This window comes from Rhododendron vialii, chromosome 1a (genome assembly GCF_030253575.1).
Source record: "Rhododendron vialii isolate Sample 1 chromosome 1a, ASM3025357v1".
NCBI lineage: Eukaryota > Viridiplantae > Streptophyta > Magnoliopsida > Ericales > Ericaceae > Rhododendron > Rhododendron vialii.
Genome location: NC_080557.1, coordinates 10109252 through 10129849, shown reverse-complemented (window position 1 = coordinate 10129849; position 20598 = coordinate 10109252). Strand labels below are relative to the sequence as shown.

General features: G+C 40.7%; 3 protein-coding genes across 3 annotated transcripts; 2 read left to right on the top strand and 1 right to left on the bottom strand.

The window, feature by feature from the left end:
- Positions 1 to 2423: 2423 nt before the first annotated feature.
- LOC131327784 (uncharacterized) lies at positions 2424 to 4319 on the bottom strand. Its single transcript, XM_058360917.1, has 2 exons — positions 3718 to 4319; positions 2424 to 3603 (listed from the first exon to the last, which is right to left on the bottom strand). Exons 1-2 carry the CDS (start codon positions 4317 to 4319, stop codon positions 2424 to 2426), a joined length of 1782 nt encoding a protein of 593 aa, XP_058216900.1.
- Positions 4320 to 9901: 5582 nt separating this feature from the next.
- LOC131300928 (receptor-like protein 9DC1) lies at positions 9902 to 10918 on the top strand. Its single transcript, XM_058326976.1, has one exon. The coding sequence runs from the start codon at positions 10088 to 10090 to the stop codon at positions 10634 to 10636; it is 549 nt and encodes a 182-aa protein (XP_058182959.1). The 5' UTR covers positions 9902 to 10087; the 3' UTR covers positions 10637 to 10918.
- A 100-nt stretch (positions 10919 to 11018) lies between these two features.
- On the top strand, positions 11019 to 16044 carry LOC131327777 (receptor-like protein 34). The gene is made up of 2 exons (XM_058360912.1): positions 11019 to 11043; positions 13658 to 16044. Exons 1-2 carry the CDS (start codon positions 11019 to 11021, stop codon positions 16042 to 16044), a joined length of 2412 nt encoding a protein of 803 aa, XP_058216895.1.
- The last annotated feature ends 4554 nt before the right edge of the window (positions 16045 to 20598 follow it).

Genomic DNA, 20598 nt, shown 5'->3' with positions numbered 1-20598 from the left:
GGGCGAAGCGCCCAAAACGGTCTTGTATGCGGTACGATACGCGTAAAGAGCATCAGTCAATCTTAAAGACCAATCCTTCCGATTGGGATTTACCGTTTTCTCAAGAATACGTTTTACCTCAAGGTTGGCGAGCTCGGCTTGACCGCTGGTTTGAGGATGATATGCGAGGGAGACCTTGTGTGTTATACCATATTTCATCATCAAGGCGGCGAATGGCCGGTTGCAAAAATGAGAACCTTGGTCGCTAATAATGGCACGAGGGACTCCAAACCGAGACAAGATATGCTCCTTAAGAAACTCAAGCATTACTTTGTGATCATTTGTACGAGTTGCAATGGCCTCAACCCATCTTGACACATAATCCACCGCCAAGAGAATATGCAAGTTGCCAAAAGACATCGGAAACGGCCCCATAAAGTCGATACCCCAACAGTCAAATACCTCTACAACAAGAAACTTGGCTTGGGGCATTTCATTCCTTCGGGTCACACTGCCCAACTATTGGCAACGGTCACACAATTTGCAGAAGGCATAAGCATCTTGGTTCAAAGTTGGCCAATAAAAACCACATTGTTGGATCTTGGCGGTGGTCTTCCTTGCAGAAAAATGTCCTCCACATGCTTCGGTATGGCAAAATTGTAGGATTCCACGTTGGTCAGAATCAGGAACACACCGGCGGATGATCTGGTCAGGACAGTACTTGAACAAATATGGATCATCATAAGAAAAGTGTTTCACTTCGGCAAGGAATCGTCGGCGCTCATGAGAGGACCAATGGATTGGAATCAAGCCCGTAACCAAGTAATTGACAATGTCAGCAAACCACGGGGCTTGGGATACACTGAAGAGTTGCTCATCGGGAAAAGTGTCTACAATGGGTATGTGAGAAGTACGGTCTTCAAAATCCAAGCGTGACAAATGATCGGCCACCACGTTTTCTACCCCTTTCTTATCTTTGATGGTGATGTCAAATTCTTGCAACAGAAGGATCCACCGAATCAAACGTGCCTTTGCATCCTGCTTAGTGAACAAGTATTTCAGTGCCGAGTGGTCAGTGTAAATTGTGATTGGGGCACCAACTAAGTAAGAACGGAATTTATCCAAGGCAAACACTATGGCAAGAAGTTCCTTCTTCGTAGTGGAGTAGTTCATTTGAGCATCATTCAGTGTCTTGCTTGCATAATAAATCACCCACGGATGCTTGTCCTTCCTTTGGCCAAGAACGGCCCCGACGGCATAATCACTTGCATCGCACATCAATTCAAATTGAAAATTCCAATCGGGCGTTTGAACAATGGGCGGCATGGTGAGACTAGCTTTGAGCTTAGTGAACGCCAGCTCACATGCAGCAGTCCATTCAAAGGGAACATCTTTGGATAAAAGGTGGCAAAGCAGTCTTAAGATTGCACTAAAGTCCTTGATGAAGCGCCGATAGAGACCGGCATGGCCAAGGAAGGAGCGAATGTCTTTAATGCACTTCGGAGTAGGGAGATTGGAAATAAGGTCAATCTTGGTTTTGTCTACCTCGATACCCTTGGCCGATACGATATGCCCGAGCACAATCCCCTGAGTAACCATAAAATGGCACTTCTCCCAGTTGAGAACCAAAATTTTCTCCTCGCATCTTGTTAAGACCTTCTCCAAGTTGGCAAGACATGACTCAAAAGAGTCGCCAAACACAGAGAAGTCATCCATGAAGACTTCAACAATTTTCTCGACCATATTGCTGAAAATTCCCATCATACATCTTGAAAAGGTGCCGGGAGCATTACACAAGCCGAATGGCATGCGTCTATAAGCAAAGGTCCCGAATGGGCATGTGAACGTCGTTTTCTCTTGGTCGGACAAGGCCACTTCTATTTGGTTATAGCCTGAATAACCATCAAGGAAGCAGTAAAAGGCATGACCGGCTACTCTCTCCAAAATTTGATCAATGAAGGGGAGAGGAAAGTGATCTTTGCGTGTGCTTGCATTCAACTTGCGATAGTCTATGCATACCCGCCACTTTGTAGTCACACGAGTCGGGGCAAGCTCACCTTTGTCATTTTGCACCATGGTTACCCCCGCCTTTTTAGGGACAACCTGAATGGGGCTCACCCATTTAGAATCGGCGATGGGATAGATAATCCCAACGTCAAGCTATTTAAGAATTTCCGTCCGGACAACATCTTTCATAATTGGATTGAGCCGGCGTTGAGGTTGGCGCGATGGTTTAACATCCTCCTCCAAGTAAATGTGATGAGAGCATAGAGAAGGAGAGATGCCTTGAATATTCGCGATAGTCCATCCTATGGCTTTTTTATGCCTCCGCAAAATTTTCAACAATTTCTCTTCTTGGAGTTTCTTAAGGAAAGACGAAATGACCACTAGAAATGTATTACTCTCGCCAAGGAACGCATATTTCAAAGTATCCGGTAGTGCTTTCAACTCAAGTTTAGGCGGTTCGACGCTAGAGGTACTGTTTTACGCTCAAGAGGAGGCAACTCTTCAAACTTTGGAAGCCACGGTGCAACTCCGCAAATTCCCTCATCGCCATCTTCTCCATTGAGCAAGGAAAAGAGAGACTCCATCTCCTCGGATTCAAGAAAGGCGGCCTCTTCAAAGGTCAGAGCTACCTCCAAAGAGTCCGTATACAAGAATTCACCTACATGCTCTTGAACCAATGTATCCATAAGATGGACATTTTGACAATCGTCATCGTCACCCATTTGAACTCCAACGTGGAACATATTAACCTCCATCTTCATGTTACCAAAAGACATGTTCAATAGTCCATTCCGACAGTTGATTACGACATCCGAGGTTGCTAGAAACGGCCGACCAAGGATAACAGGAGTAGACAATGGTGATGAAGACGACGGACAAGTATCCAAGACAACAAAGTCTACAGGGTATACAAATTGATCAACTTGGACCAGTACATCTTCCACCATACCACGAGGAATTCGGACACTCCTATCCGCCAATTGTAGAGTAACTCGCGTAGGTTTCATCCCCCCCAGCCCGAGTTCTTGGTATACCGAGTACGGTAGCAAATTCACACTCGCTCCCAAATCCAAAAGAGCTTGCTCCACTCTCTTACCCCCAATAGTAATTGCAATTGTAGGACATCCGGGGTCTTTGTATTTAGGTGCAAGACCTGTTTGGAAAATTTGGCTAACTTGCTCGGTGAGAAGCACCTTCTTGTGCACATTGAGCTTGCGCTTCTGAGTGCATAGATCTTTCAAGAACTTAGCATAATAAGGAATTTGCTTGATAGCATCCATCAACGGGATGTTCACATTGACCTTTTTGAACACGTTAAGTATATCGGCTTCCTTGGATGGAGAAACCGGTTTTTTCAATCGGAAAGGATAGGGTGCCGGAATGGGAGAGTCCTGTGGGCTTGTAGTGGGCTCAGCTTCCTTTGAACCTTGCACGGGAGATTCCCCGTCTTCCTCAACAGCTTGCTCGATATGTTCCTCCGTTGAAGTAGAACCTGTTGATGTCGATGATGGCTCGAGAATAGGTGTAGCCGGCGGATTGACAACTAGATTGTCAACCGCCTTGCCACTCCTCAAAGTGATGATCGCTTGAGCTTGCTCAGGCAGAGGTCCCGAAGAACTACCAATGAGAAGTTGACCTTGTGGATTAGCTTGTGGCTGGGTCGGAAACTTGCCCCTTTCTTATTGGAGAAGCCCTATAGATGTGGTTATCTTTCCCATTTGGTTCTTCAACTCCCCCATCATCTGGGTGTTATTTTCATTGTAATTCGATTGAGCTTCCATGAAGGATTGGAGAGTATCCTCCAAAGATCGCCTTGGCGGGGGTTGATATTGGTTAGATCCTTGAAACGGGCCGGACGGTGCGAAACCTGGCGGTCCTTGTGGAAAACGAGGCTGCCCTTGGCCTTGAGCAGGCCGCCATGGTTGCATTTGAGAACCGGGAGGTGCTTGAGATGGTCTGCCTTCAATCTGATTGTTCCAACGGAATCCCGGATGTTGTCGTTGACTTTGGTTGAAGTTTTGGGGAAAAGATTCAAATCGTTGGTTTACCGCACTAACTTCTTCGAGCGGAAGGTTGAGGTTACTGTAATGTTGCCTGAGAGTGGGAATAGACAAGCAATTGTCGGTGGAATGGCCCGATGTTTCACATATAGCACACATCTCCTCTACCGCTCGCAATGCCTTAACTTCCTTTACCCCTTTCAACTCCAACTTCTCCAACTTTTGTGCTAGTTGCTCCATCCGTGTTTCGATAGCATTGTGCTCATTTATGGAGAACTTTACGGAGCCACCAGGACCTTGGGCTAGCCATAGCTCTATCACCAGCATCCTCATAATTCCAAGTCAAAGACTTCTTGGCCAACTCATCTAAGTAATCCCAACCATCATCGGGTGACTTATTCATGAATACTCCGGAGCACATGGTGTCGAGCAGTTGCTTGCTTTGTTGCGTGCAGCCCATATGGAAGTAGTGAATCAGTTGATACAAGGCAAAATTGTGGTGAGGAACCGCAGAAAGCAAATCCTTGTAACGCTCCTAATACTGGTGGAAAGCTTCTCCCTCACGTTGCTTGAAACCCTGGATTTGATCCATCAAGACCTTTGTTCGGCTTGCTGGGAAGAATTTCTTATGAAATACATCTTGCACTTCCCCCCATGTGTTCAAAGATTGAGGCTTCAAAGAGTGAAACCATGTCTTAGCCTTATCTTTCAAAGTGAAAGGGAAAAGCCTCAATCTTGCTTGGTTGAGAAGCACCTCCTCGCTAATGAACGATTGGAGAACTTCCTCAAATTCCCGAATATGTTGGTACGGATCCTCACGCTCCATACCGTGGAAGAATGGAATGCAACGATGATAGTCTGATTTGAACACGAATGTGTTTGCAACAGTGGTGGGCCGTGGAAAAACTATCGGTGACAATTGAGTGACCCATTCCGGATTCAAATAGTCTTGAAGAGTCCTAACCGGAGCAGCTTCCTCATCTGCCATTGATGTTCTTGATGGAGAATACGGCCGAGAATATCTACTTGGTGGAGAGTAAGCTCGGAGATTTCTGTTTCTTACGCGAGGTGGTGAGCTAGAGCGATGCAGTCGGTTTGAGCGAGGACTACGATAAACCACAAGCATGAACCTCTGCTTTTAACGATTAAGGACTATGGAACCGCTCTGCAATAAGAAAAACAGACTGGAGGGGCTATGCCGCCACCTCTCTCTCAAGACAATTTTGAAGGGCTATGCCGCCGCCTCCATATACATGCACAAGAAAAGAAAACAAAAGGCAGTAGATACCAACACTAGCTTCGTTACACCTCAAATTGATAGTATGATCGGTTAGAGGTATCCACTAGAATTAGTATGCAATGCACAAAGGAAAATTAAATGGAATACTTACAATGGTTTGTCGAACCTCCCAATAAACTATATAAGAAAAATCCCCGGCAACGGCGCCAAAATATGCTTCGTCCCAACCTAACCATTGAAATAGGTTGATTTACCCCGAGCGTAGGGCTACGTCGTTGTCAGCATAATATCCGGAAGTCCGGTATCGTTCCCACAGGGATGGTCTTTAAAGCTTGCTAGGATTTTTAGATGTAAGAGTTTGCAGCGTTTAGACGGCCAACTTTTGGTTTTGCTTTGAAAGGTGGAAAATGCTCTTATGAAAAAGACTAGAAATGAGTTTTAACTAGATTAAACAAGCGGCAAGGCGTAGAAGTTCATAATGCCCGTAACTTAGGCCAACTAACCATTCTCAACGAAAACACGGTTGAATCGCACGGCATAGGCTATCAACCGGAAGATTTTTTGCTATGAAACCATTAAAGACTAGAAATTAAGTATGGAGAACAAGCGAGCTTTTTTATTCTCTTGGCAAATACGAGGCGAGACATAGCTCACAGAACCATATGTGCAAGCATATGGTCACCGGAGGTTAACATCGACAAGTTTTGTTACTTAAAAAGTGAACCACACTCATTTTCCATACCGAACCTCAAGTATTTAGTTGAGAAAGGTAAGATTAACATAAGTCACATGACGTTAATCACTCCGTGGCCAAGCCTAATCAACTACTCATGCATATTAAGAAGACTAGAAAGTATGCTAGACTTGACAAACATTTTTTTAACCAATAGAACCGGAAATAAACTTGATTTTATAAAGGATCCAAAGCATACGAACAACTTTAATACACGAGAAATTAACGTAACGTAAATACCTTAATGGTTCTTGAGAATTTACAACTTGAAAAGCTTAAGAAGACATTAATGGAGAAAACCTAAAAGTAGTAATGTCCTAGATGATAAAAGAGGGAGAGAGGTAGTCCTATTTATACACAAAGGACTTTCTCTCTCCTCAAAAGTCAGGAAAAACCCCAAAAAGTAACCCATAAAAAGAAAGTTTCCATAAGTGGAAAGTCTGAAAAAGTAAGAAAAATATCTGCACGGACAAAAGGTTATCGATAACATTGAGATTGTTATCGATAACATTACTTTAATAGGCACCCAAGGAAACAATGTTATCGATAACATTGATCAAAAGTTATCGCTCTTATTGCTTCTGGACAAATTCTGGACCAAAATGGTGAAAAGGTATCGATTACTTGAAAAGAGTAATCGATAACTCAGGGTCAAGAGTGCTTGGTAGAACAGGAATGGGGCAATGTTATCGATAACTTCACTCTAGTGATCGATAACATTCTGCAGAAATGAAGATCTACCTTGCTGAACTGGTTGAGCTTCATATAAGACTTTGTCTCAAGGTCCAAGGATTTGGCGGCACCACTTCTATGGCCTCGAGTGGTTGGACACCAATGTACTACCCGAACATCCTTTGGCATGCTAAACCGCCTTAATCGCTCGTTTTACCTGAAAGGCTCAGCAAAACACCTTACGTGCAAAATTTGACTTTAGCGATCAAATGAGCATAGAAACGTTGCAAATCGAAGGATTTGAGCACCCAAGATCTTACAATCTTGTGTGCGTATCAAGAATCGGTGGCGAATGTTTTTGTCACATTAGCCATTTTCATATTAGAAAAAAAAATTACAGTTCCTTGCTCTTGTTGCGTTTCGAACCCAGGTCAGTGCAAGCTTCGACCAATTGCCAATATTGTATACATCAATGAGAGTTAGTAGGGTGTTAGGTACACGCTTTTCAGTATATATTTTAAATATCTAATATATAGTAATATATACGTTTAACATTAAAATGTATTCCAAACGTCATTTTGAACATTTAATAGCATAACATATATATACGTCATTATGGTAGAACATAGACAATATATCCATATAGATAGTTTTTTTTTTTCGAACGGAAATTTGCCTTCTCGGCAGCTCCCTTCAAATTGAAATACTAGCTCCATTTTCCGATTTTAAACTCTTAAGTTGAGTCATAAATGAGTGGTGCGGAAGAGTAATTTCAAGTTTTTTTATGTCAAGTCAACTTTGAAAAACCAATTTCAAGGTATTTTTTTTATTGTTTTTGAAAAAGGAAATCCAATTCAACTTGAGAAACCCTTATTCAGAAGTACTAGTTGTACACTGACTCACTTGTATACCAGTTTATATAACCAAAGGCACCCATCACTTTTCCACTCTCAATCCAAAAACCAAATGGAGAGGTTGATATGGCTCTTCCATTTTCTCTTCCTTTTTTTTCAGTATCAATCTGCTTCTTCATCCCCTCTCTCTTCATCTCCTTCGTCGACTAGGAGGATGACAGCCTTTTTTTTGTCGTCATATATATATATATATATCGGGGCGGTTCCGATGACACCCAAAAAACACCTAAAAAAATTATCTCATAGTTGCTGATCAAATTTTGATGATCCGAGCCGCTCAATGTGATCAGAACGTGATTTTAAGGGTACTCGCGAGAAATCAACAAAAAAAAATTACCAGAATGGGCTTGATCCGAACAGTTTCGAATAGTTTTTTATTGAACAGTTCAAATAAAAACTCCTCAAATCAAGCCTTTCCCGGTCTTTTTTTTTGCTAATTTCTTGCGAGCACCCTTAAAATCACGTTCTGCACACATTGAATGGTTCGGATCATAAAAATTTGATCGGGAACTATGAGATTGAGATTTTGGGTGTCCCTTGAACCGTTCCGTATATATATATATATATATAGAATGAGATTCTAATAAGGGCGCCCTTACCGTATTACGGTAAGGGCTTCCCTTTCCCGATCAATTTGCGATGATCCGAGTCGCTCAATGTATTCAGAATGTGATTTTACGGGTACTCGCGAGAAATCAGAAAAAAAAAAGACCGAAAAGGGCTTGATCCGAGTAGTTTTTTTTTGTATTTTATCTAACGGTTCAATTAAAAACTGCTCAAATAAAGTCCTTCCAGGTCATTTTTTATTGCTGATTTTTCACAAGTATCCTTAAAATCACGTTCTGAACACATTAATCAGCTCGGATTATCAAAATTTGATCAGAAAATGGGAGAAAAGGAGAAGCCCTTACCGTAATACGGTAAGGGCGCCCTTATTAGAAGCCTACTAATATATATATATATATATATATATATATATATATATATATATATATATATATATATATATATATATGAACTTTTTCAACATTGGTATACATTTTTTATTTTTTATTTTAACTTCATTCAAGATGAACAATTTGATGTAAAAAATTTATCCAAGTCTAGTAAAATTTAAGAGAAAACAACCAAAATATTGTGCCGAAATGTCAGGTTACAATTAGGCAAAGGGGCCCTAAATATGTATGATATAGAAGTTAAATTGGAAGTCTAAGTCGTCCACCCCCAACACCACGGTATGCATTTCTCTCCTTCCATTAAGGGAAAAAAATATATACTTTTTTATTGTCGGACTTTTGTTGCCTTTGTTTTCTGAGAATATAAATGCATGATATAGAAGTTCAATTGTAAGTCTAAGTCCGCCCCAAACACCACGGTATATATGCATTTCTCTCTTTCCATGAGGGGGAAAAAATATACCTCTTTCTTGTCAGACTAATTTGTAGCCTTTATTTTCATAGAATATATAGTTTCACAATCCATTTTCCTCAGTGAAAAAGTGTAACATTTTCTATAATATTGCTTATGATGAGAATAATTTTGTTGTATTTAATTGTACGTTTCCTTCAAAAAATATGTTCTCCGAACACCTGGTGGGCGAAAGTTGACTCGAATACTTGATTGTCAATGAAAAGAAGAGTTATCCAACAAGCAACACATTGCTATGTGATGCATTAAATTTGGTAAGAAACTAAATTGAAACTTTTTTCTACAAGTTAATAGATAATACCGAGTTCTTTTAATTTGTAAATAAAATTTGAAACCTTCTTGCCAAAAATACAATATTAATAACTTTAAATTTGCATACTAGAGACAAAGGGAGTAATAGACATGGACAAACACTAAAACTTAGACGTACCCGTCAGGAAAGACCAAACATGAAATGGATAGGCACCATACTTGGATGTGTTAGGAAAGATCCTAAATGCGAAGAGTTTATTGAGTACTTTTGGAGCAATACTGATTTATGGGTATGTAGTATTTACCAATCACAACACATAGAACTACTATATGTACTTGCTTCAAGAGCGAAACTTTGATAAGTTATGGGTATGCAGTATTTACCAATCACAACACATTTGGAACTACTACATGTACTTGCTTCAAGAGCGAAACTTTGATCTGAACTGTTCATGTTGTGGAATACACATATTTACCGATCATTTTGCATGACAATTTTCCATGTGTTTATGCTAGCTTCTATAAATATCCAATCATAATAATATTTTGTTGATGTATAGTTCTTTTCGTGTTCTACGAGGTGAATAGTTCAAATCATAGTTTTGGATTCGAGATGGGATAAAAATTGAGAGTTTGGAGGAGTATGGAGGGATAGAGTATAGAGAGGAGCTTGAGGCTTCCAAATTAATATTGACTTGACTTGAAAGTCTTGAGTCAATGAGGGAGTATTTGCTTATGCAATCAGTAATCCCCTTATAAAGGGCAAGCTAGAATACTACTCCCCTCAATGCCATAATCACCCAAAGTCACTGCTCATCTTTCCTCTTTTTCTCAATCGGTTGTTTCTTCATTTTGACGAAGGATGGGTCCATTACCTTGGCTATTTCTATTCCTTCTCTGTTTCTCGCAATATCTACTTGCTTTTTCCTCATCGTCTCTCCCGTCTTTTTCTTCTTCTTCTTCTGCACGCCCTTTGTGTCGCCATGACCAGAGGTCTGCACTCTTGCAATTTAAGCATATATTTACTATAAACAGCCGTGCTTCTTCCGAATGTGATGATCATTATTGTTCTGGTGTTCCTTCTTATCCAAAGACCCTGTCTTGGGATGAGAATGCAACTGATTGTTGCAATTGGGATGGGATCACGTGCGATGGATTGACCGGTCACGTGATTGGGCTTGATCTCAGTTGTAGCCGGCTCTATGGCAAAATCCATCCCAATAATAGCCTTTCCCAACTCTCTAACCTGCAACAGCTTAATCTGGCTTACAATGACTTCAACGGCTCACGCATTTCATATGCATTTGGCAGCTTTGCCAGATTGACACATCTAAACCTATCCAATTCTGCTTTATCAGGTTCTATCCCATCTGAAATCTCCTGTCACGCCCTCAATTTTCGACATAAATAATAAACACTTTTAATAAATAAAGTCCTCACTGTAATACAAATAATACCCCAAAAGACCTTTCTGTTCACTGTTCTCAAATAAAATTCAATGAGTACATCCCTAGCTCGAGGCCCCAAGTTATCGAAATACCAATGTCCGAAGAAAATAATATTACAGTTCTAACAAATGTCTTTCCAAAAATACTCCTTTCGAATCAAATGCAAATAATCGCCTCTTTTATACCTTTGAAAGACATGATCAATAAGCACGATATGCACGCCATGCCAACTTCCTTATTTTTTTGTACCTGAAAATGATAGGGTTTGAGCATATACGTGCCCAGTAGAGAAATCTATACGCAAGTTATATGCAAATGCGATGAATCATACACCTAGACTGAGTGATGCGACGAGATACCACAAAGAAACGTGAGTTTTCCATCACAAAAGAGCATACTACAACCAGGGGATCATAATTTCATAAAGGTATTCCTAACAGCTCATACGTCAAACTAGAAGCATAAACCAACTCGAATTATCCTAATTAGACCACAACTTATCCTCAACCGTCACTTGTCCATCGCTATGCAATTACTCCATTTTGCGTCGATCTATACGAATATGTGATGATCATGCACCAACAGTGGTAGGTGAGCAACATTATATATGTACAACGAACCCCAAGAAGCTAATGACAATGAGTATATCTATCAGCAGGAACAACACAAACATATCATTGGATTTCCTTTTTGAACATAATTGATTTATCTTTCATTTCTCAAGTATTAGCCACTCCATGCAACAAGAACTAGTTTCCTTGATTTGTACCGAACAAGAGGCTCAATGAGAAAGGATAGTAATCCAAGATACAGTTCAAAGTCGAACGACAAGCCAAACATTAGACCAACAACTTTATCTCTCTTTTCATTTCTCAAGCAACACAGGTCATAAGTCTAGCTCAACCAATCAACAATGCGTGATATGTGATGCAAAGCAATGCACCGGTCAATGTTGGGCCCCGTAACCCTCGCCAAGGTCCCACCAAGAAGGTGAACCGGGCTCCGTCCATATTGACATGAATTCCGGGCGGTGCTGGGTCCCGTAACCCTCGCCAAGGTCCCACCAAGAAGGTGAACCGGGCTCCGTCCATATTGACGTGAATTCCGGGCAGTGCTGGGTCCCGTAACCCTCGCCAAGGTCCCACCAAGAAGGTGAACCGGGCTCCGTCCATATTGACGTGAATTCGGGGCGGTGTTGGGCCCCGTAACCCTCGCCAAGGTCCCACCAAGAAGGTGAACCGGGCTCCGTCCATATTGACGTGAATTCCGGGCAGTGTTGGGCCCCGTAGCCCTCGCCAAGGTCCCACCAAGAAGGTGAACCGGGCTCCGTCCATATTGACGTGAATTCCAGGCGGTGTTGGACCCCGTAACCCTCGCCAAGGTCCCACCAAGAAGGTGAACCGGGCTCCGTCCATATTGACGTGAATTCCAGGCGGTGTTGGGCCCCGTAACCCTCGTCGACATCCGAAGTTGGATACGACTCCATCCATTGTCCATATGCTATGACATGCCACACCACGATACATACAAAGTTCAATGTCACACGTAGCCGTAACACTCGAATCATAGGTCCATAAACATCCTTCATTATGCGCAATCCATCCATAATCAATCTCACACCCACTATCGAGTTAAAACGATTTTACAACATCATTAAAAATTGCATACTCAATATTTTTCAATGATTCCAACGCCAAATTATCACCAACTTACTAATCTTTAAAACCTACAAGGACCCATAACCAATAGCGTCATTTAGCCATAACAAACAATAAATAAACAAAACGCAGCCCGATACCCTGCCCAGATTTTCAGATTTTCGTTCAATCTTCTAAAAATTACAATAAATTGAGTTCTTAATATTTTTGAGTGATTCCAGTCCCAATAGTTGCGCGATTGAACGAAGCTTAAAAGTCACGAGGGAACCCTTGTCAAATCTGCCCTCAAAGGGTGGTTAAACAGGGGTTTTCCCAGGCTACACGAATCTGTCGCGCAGCATGACAGATTGATACACCTCCACTCAAACGAACATAACTTTCTGTGTACTAAGAGTGTTAAGACGATTCTAGTGGCAAATGAAAGCTGACTTCAAGACCTTCGAATTGATATAAAGTTTGCATGAAACGGACATCGGACGAGGAAGTTATGGCCATTCGAAGTGGGCTGAAATCCAGAACACGAGACAGATTGCAGACCAGTATTCTAGATATCACCATAAATTCAATTCTCAACGGTTTCGAGTGATCCCAGCGGCATTAGAACGGGCTCTAAGTCTACTCTATTTCATACGAAGGAACCAAAATTCAATCATGAGTTTAAGAAGGCGTAAAACCCCAAAAACAAAGACCCTGTTTCTGCAGAATTTCGGAAATGGAACAAACAACCTCAAACAACGAAACAAAGCACGATCTAGGTACATAAACACCGTATAAACGCATAACAAGAGTAAGAGATCCCTACCTCATGGGTTTTGAGCAAAACCCGAACCTTTGACCAAGTCAACCAAGCTCCCACGCGGTCCGATCAAGATTTTTCTTGGATATTCGGAAAGCCCGTGCTCCGTATAGCAATTTTAATTCTTGGACTTCGTCCGGAATCATGCTCTAAAGTGTTGAGATCGAAGAGAGAAGGGAGGAGAGAGTTTCGGAGGAGAGGAGAGAGTTTGGCCGAGAGGGTGAGAAAAAAAGAAATGGGAGAAAGTAGTCTCCTGGGGAAATTATTGGCATGGGGAGTAATCCCATGCTCCCACCCCACACACACACATGCGCACCTCTCGCACAATTACCCTTATATCCTCCCACGAGGACGTCACACCGAATATCCGAACCGTCTATCTCAACGGGCGGTACATTAACAAAGGAAAAAAAAAATACAGCCTAAAAAAAAAAAAAAAATCACGGGTCTCTACATCTCCTACTTGTCCAAATTGATTTCACTTGATCTTTCTTCTTTTCAACTGAGACTTGAGCCCCTCCATTTCGAAGTTCTTCTGAAAAACCTGACCCAATTACAAGAACTCGCCCTTTCTGGGATAAATATATCTTCTGGTTTACTTGATTCAATTGGCTATCTCAAGTCTTTGAAATTCTTGGATCTCACCTGGACGGGTTTATCTGGAAAACTACCTGACTCAATTGGTTATCTCAAGTCTTTGAATTACTTGTCTGTCGGAGGTTGCAAATTACGAGGTTCCATTCCTAAATCTCTAGGGAACCTTACGCAGATCTATGTACTAGGTTTAGCAGAAAATAGTTTTACCGGTGAAGTCCCATCTACTCTCTCAAATCTCAAGCAACTTATTGCGTTAGATCTTTCCGACAACAACTTCCAAGGTAGAATTCCCGTTCTTGCTAAGCTCATAAACCTGGAGGAATTAGCTCTAGAGGATAACAATTTCATTGGTGGATTTCCGCTTTGGGTTGCAAACTTGAAGCCACTTGTTTCTTTAAGCATGTATAGTAATCAGCTCGCAGGTCCCATCCCCTTCAATTTAAGTGGTCTTCAAAACCTAGAATTTCTCTACATAGAGAGTAACTCTTTCAGTGGGGTAATACCTCCATTGTTGTTTACTCTTCCGTCATTGCTATATATAAGCTTGAGTTTCAATCATTTAACTGGTCAAATTCCTGAATTCCAGCATCATTTACCATTGTTCTCCATTGACTTGAGTGACAATAAACTTCGTGGCCCCATTCCACAGTCAATTTCAACTCTTGTAAATCTGACCAGTCTCTCTCTTGCATCAAATGATCTGAGCGGTGTTGTGGATCTGCAAATACTAAAAAATATTGAGGAACTTTCTCTTTCCAACACTAATCTATCGGTGGTCGCTAGAAGCAATGTCAACAATACCCTTCCCAACCTTAGGATTTTCCGTATGTCCTCTTGCAACATCGAGGTGTTCCCTTATTTCTTAAGAGCCTCAGAGAATCTTGAAAAGCTAGATCTTTCTCAAAACAAAATTCATGGACAGATTCCAAATTGGGTTGGGTTTATCGGAAAGGCTTCATTGGGGAATTTGAATCTTTCACACAACTTTCTAACAGACATAAAGCAACTTCCTTGGGAGAAACTAGATACTCTTGATCTTCGTTCCAATTTGCTTCAAGGACCACTTCCCATTCCACCCCCGCTCATACGAAACTTTTTCATCTCAAACAACAGTCTTAGTGGAGAGATTCCTTCATTGATTTGCAATGCGAGTTCTATTGAGATTCTTGATTTGTCTCACAACAAATTGGGCGGTGTGGTTCCACAATGTTTGGAAAATTTTAGTAGTGTTCTCTCGGTTTTGAATCTGCGCTCCAATGGATTTACGGGAACCATTCCCTTGGCATTTGCAAAGCCCAACCTATTACGAAGTCTCGATTTGAGTGGAAATCAATTTGAAGGACCACTGCCAAGATCTTTGGCAAATTGTACAAGCTTGGAAGTTCTAAACGTCGGAAACAACAAGATTGATGACACATTTCCAAATTGGTTGGAGACTCTCCCTGAGTTACAGGTTCTTGTTGCACGATCCAACCGATTTCATGGTCCCATAAATAGTTCGCAGAGTAAATTTTCTTTTCCTAAGCTTCGAGTCGTTGACCTATCCTACAATGAGTTCACTGGCCATTTGCCAGGGAGATACTTCGAATATTTTCAAGCAATGAAGAACAATACCAAGCCTTACAGACAATACATGAGTGATTTTGGGAGTAGCTATCATGATTCTATCGTATTGACAATAAAGGGGCATGAAATGGAACTGGTGAGAATTTTGACTATCTTCACAACAATCGACTTTTCATCCAACAATTTCAGTGGAGAGATTCCAAATGTCGTTGGAAAGCTCAATTCCCTCATATTGCTTAATTTTTCTCATAATAGTCTTACTAGTTATATTCCAACATCTTTGGGGAACTTGACCAACCTTGAATCATTAGACATGTCTTTTAACCAACTCACGGGGAAAATTCCAAGCCGATTAACAAGTTTGACGTTTCTTGCGATCTTGAACCTTTCGTGGAACCATCTCCATGGGCCCATACCCAAGGGTAAACAATTTGCTACATTTGAGAATGGTTCATATGCCGGGAACTCAGGATTATGTGGGTTTCCATTGTCGAAGGAATGTGAAGATAATCGAACAAAAGTACAGATGCCGGTGTTACAACATGAGGAAGATGATTCCGATTTTGATGGATTTTTTTGGAAAGTTGTGGTGATAGGGTACGGGTGTGGAATGACACTGGAACTCTTTCTAGGATCTCTCATGTTCTTAATTGGTAGACCTAGATTCTTTGTCAAACTTGCTGAAAGAAAATTGCCTAAGAAGGTGATACGATTGAGGAGAAGGGTTGCGGACACAGTGGCTAGAAGAAACTAGCAAACATCGATCGCATTGTTAGGTTTGAGCTGTTAATGCTCTTGCATTTCATGACTTCTGAATTAGGAAAAAGCTTTACTGTGGTGACTACTGTTTGCAACCTAGTCTATAAGTCCGTGGTACTTGTAATATATTATGTAATATATTATCCGGTATTATAACATACACATGGTATAATCTCTATTGTGAATCTTCTGACAATTAATCCTAAAACATATGTAAATCTTAAAACATTTACATATGTTTTGCGATTCAACGATCCAGTAAACTAGGAGTTCTGTGAATTTTTGAAAAATTTAAACATATCTATCTGTGGAGGTTTGTCAATAAAAAGTAACTAAAAAAGCAGAGACTTCTTATTTTGTAGAGAAACAAAAAAATTCCGTGTCTCTCTTTGAACTTCAATACCTGATACGTTGGTGATAAGCACCCGAGAATGTAATGCAGGGTGCGCTAGTATTTAGTTTTAGTTAAATTTAGTTACTTATTAGTTATTATTAACGTTGTTTGCTCGTATAGTGTCTAGTCCTATTTTGTAGGTAAATCGCCAAAAAGGGAGCTTTCGTTGCACTAGACAAGGTTTTGCCCGAGCAGAAGTTGACTTGCCAAGGCGGAACCTGTCATCGCCCGAGCCGAAGCAGATTTGCCCGAGCAGAAGCCCGATGGCCAGAGCAGAAGTTGAAGTTGCCAAGGCAGGAACTCATTTGCCCGAGCAGAAACCCGATGGCCAAGGCAGAGGCAGAGTTGCCCGAGCAGAACCCATCATTGCCCGAGCAAGAAGCAGATTTGCCCGAGCAAGAGGAAGGCGGCCAAGGCAATGACCCACTATTGGCCTCGGCAGCGATGTAAACTTTTACATCCCATCGATGCCGAGCCCCTTAGTGGCAAATACCCCTTAACCACTTCGGCAGCGATGGGACAAATCATCTTCCATCGATGCCGAACCCCATAGTAGAGCATTCTAAGGCCGTTGCCATCGATGCCGAGGGGCTTAAGAGCGGATTTTCTGAGCATCTTGGGAATATTCCAGGCGCGGACCTTCGGAGTATAAAAGCCTTTGTTATTATTTTGTACAAAAAAGTAGACTTAGATTTGCTTACCTAATTTTAGATCTAGAATTAGATTCAATTTGCATTTTGAATTGTTCTTGCTGTTCTTCATTTTTCCAGCACTTATATTTTAATTTTCTGCCCTTAGTTGTTAATTTTTGTTATTGTTGCCTTAATTAAAGTTGTTTATTTTCTCCCGATCTATCTTAGTCTCTAGTTTAATTCAAGTCTTGTTATTTCATTATGGTAGCTAGATTTTTGCTTGCTCCTATCTCTCTAGATATGGGTGAGTAGTTTCAAGGGTTAGGTCATGGGATGATTAGCATCTCATGGCCCGGGCGAAAATTGCATTTTACACCCAATAAAGCTTCAAACTTTGATTTGAAAATTGATGTGGGGTTCGGGTTTGTTTGATAAATCACCGAGGTGTTAACCTCTTTGATCTTGTGTAGGTGGGAGCGTCGACTACCCACCACATAAGATGCTTAGAGCTCTTTCGCACGAGGTATTTGTCAAATGAATTCTAGAGCTAGCTTGGTTCTCAAATCATTCGATTTTCCGACTTGAGAACTTTAATCAAGTATCTTAAATTGTGTAATTGGGTGAAGAGTGTAGTTTAGCTCGAGTCTTGGGTGTTAATAATTCCTAGACCTAGCCTATCTTTTCCCTAGTTAATTCGCTTTAATTTAGCCCTTTTATTTCCACCTTTCAAAGTAAAACAAAGTTGGCCGTCTAAAGGCCGAAAGCCCTTACTTGCATCTACAAATCCGACCAAGCCATATAATATTTCCCTTGGGTACGATCCCGGATTTCCGGTTTATTATGCTTCAACCGACGTGTTAAGCCCTACGCTTGGGGTATTATTCCGCATTATTATTATCATCGGAGCGAACGAAGCAGTTGGTTGTTAGAATTCCAATGGCACGTCACCTTCAAAATTCCCTTTGGAAATCTGTTGCTATCCCATTCCAATATTATGTTGATTGTGCTTGTGAATTTGGTTCATCCATTTCTCATTCATAATGATTCAAGTCCTCTTAATTTCTTAATATTATTGCTCGCTCATGAAAAATATAAGACTTAAAGCAGTTTACAACGAATAAACCGTCCTTGTCGACTAATTTTTCACCTGGTCGTAGCTAGGTATTATGTCAATTTGACATTAGATCATGTTTGATTGCTTTGGTTAAAAATTCCATAAACTTCAATTCTGACATGGATTGCTACAATTGGTAGAGGGATCAAACCCAATCCCACAAAATTTGTGATTACAATAACTAATTAAGATACGTGGTATTAGTAATTCCTGATCATAAGCCGGCCCAATCGAATGGGCTTTTCATGTACACGTGGTATTGATATATGTTTTTCGGTAAATCCCTCAAATTTTATCTCTCTGTAAAATTTAGAGGATGTCTCTCACCCATTGAATATCAACATTTGTTCTCTAGAAGAGAAACTAAAGTTGATTCACTGCTATATTCTCTTTTTTTAGACACCCCGATATGAAGGCATCATACGGAATGCTGGAAAAGTCATATTTCAGTAGCGCGATTCTAGGATTTTCATTCTTCCGTCTCCTAATACAAGCAATATTTTCCCCAGGGACCACAACCGTGCAACTAGATTGCCCTTGTCACTCTTGCCACAAGCCAAACAAACTAAGCATTCAAGCACCAAGGACTTTGAAGCTATATATTAAGGTCCAGGATTTATTCCATTGTTCAGAAGTAAGGAAAATTCACTAGCCGATCCAAGAGTTCATGCATCACCATCATCTTAGTCGATTTTGTAAATTCATTGACAACAATGCCCAGACTTGATGGACCCTTCAAAAGTAAGGAAAATTCACTAGTCGCCATCTTCATTTAGGCAGATTTTTTTGTCCAAGTGGTGCCAGAAACCACCGCTTGACACATGGAAGCTAACCCATTTTTAACTCGAACCAATATATTTTGTGAAATTTAACCATGAGAATTGTACATTTTTTGGTAAGCCTGTTTATTGCAATACACCGTTTAAAACGTCTATTTGTAACGATTCGCGCCAGCTGACCTGCTAACCTTTAACTTAACCACGTGGCTTAAAAGGTTAACCTAAGGTTATACAGTAGCTAGTCAGGATTTGTTATAGATTTGTTATATTATTAACTTTACTTTTCCTTTCTCCCCGATGTGGGACTCCAAACTATCAAACTTCGATACAACTCCACCTAAAACTAAAACTACTTTATTACCAATTCAAGTTAGAATACTACATCTGTAAAGGATGAGTTAGATCACCACTACCGGCTTTTGGCTGGAAATCTCATCCAGAATTACGAGTTCCTATTCTTCATTCCAACCTTTTCCATTGTTCCATATGCCTAAGAAGACTAAATTTTGTTTCCCTAAATCTCGCATCATAGTCCTCTCCCGAAATGAGTTCACAGGCATAGTTTTAAATATCGGCCGGTTCGTACCGGAATTTGAGGGTTCCGGTTCGGATATAGGCCGGTATAACGGGGAGACTGAAAATCACAGGTGATAGCACCATAGGAGTTGATAGCACCTAAGATATTTTGAACCAGAGACCTTAGGAGAGAGCAAACTCTAAGTCCGCATTCATCACAAGCCCAACGGTGACTTTGTGAAATGAAAATATCATACCAATTACCAAATGAGGAGTAATTATATCGGCTTCTTCTATGGATGATTCTAAAGGGTTCAATGAATTGTTTCCACTGTGGCTTTTTATCAAACAGGTAGTGGCTAGTGAGGTATTGGACCTCTGTTTAGAAGGGAAAAAAACATTTCCTCGTTCTTTCGTTAGTACTCATTTTATCTCTCCTTGTTATTCCAATGATAGAAAACTGTGACCTTTCCATTCAAATCAGAAGAACTAGTCGACAACAACATTGTATAGTATCGATTTGTTTGAATGAAAGACATTAAGTGCTTGATTTAAAACTCCAATTTTTGGCTCTATAAAATCTTTACCAACATGCTAGGTCCCGATCGAAACAATTCCATTTACACAAGAGAACAAACCGTTCATTTTGTAATCTTTTGTGTTTTTCATCCGTCCAAACTACGCCAAATAGCCCACATTAATTCAAAGCAGCAAATTGTCGAATTGTATTTGTCGGAAGAAAAATAAATTGTATCATAGCATAATCGTCCACTTCTCTAATGGTAACAAACTAACGAATTATCTGTGCCTATGGCTCTCCAAAAAATTAATTCAAACAACGTCAAATAATACAGATTATATATGTATCATGTTGCATAAGTACAATCTAAATTCAACCGCTAATGTAGACAATGTTGATCCATGGAAAATACAATTGGAAAATTTGAGAAACGAAGTTGGAAGGGACGAACCCCGGGGACCCTGTTGTCCCCATCTGGACCATCCAATTTTGGCAATGGACGGTTTAGATTTCAAATTGGTAATGTACGGGATGGATGACACGTACAGTGGCCACGATCGCACACATCTCTTAAAAGGAGCATAGGGTATGCAC

Bases quoted from the DNA above. Each gene is read 5' to 3' on its own strand.
- LOC131327784 (XM_058360917.1), bottom strand. From the start codon at position 4,319: ATGAGGATGCTGGTGATAGAGCTATGGCTAGCCCAAGGTCCTGGTGGC. The intron at 3,604-3,717 runs GTTGAAGAACCA...TCTCATTGGTAG, and splicing joins AACACCCAGATGATGGGGGA to TTCTTCGGGACCTCTGCCTG.
- LOC131300928 (XM_058326976.1), top strand. From the start codon at position 10,088: ATGGGTCCATTACCTTGGCTATTTCTATTCCTTCTCTGTTTCTCGCAA.
- LOC131327777 (XM_058360912.1), top strand. From the start codon at position 11,019: ATGCGACGAGATACCACAAAGAAAC. The intron at 11,044-13,657 runs GTGAGTTTTCCA...TCCATTTCGAAG, and splicing joins ACGAGATACCACAAAGAAAC to TTCTTCTGAAAAACCTGACC.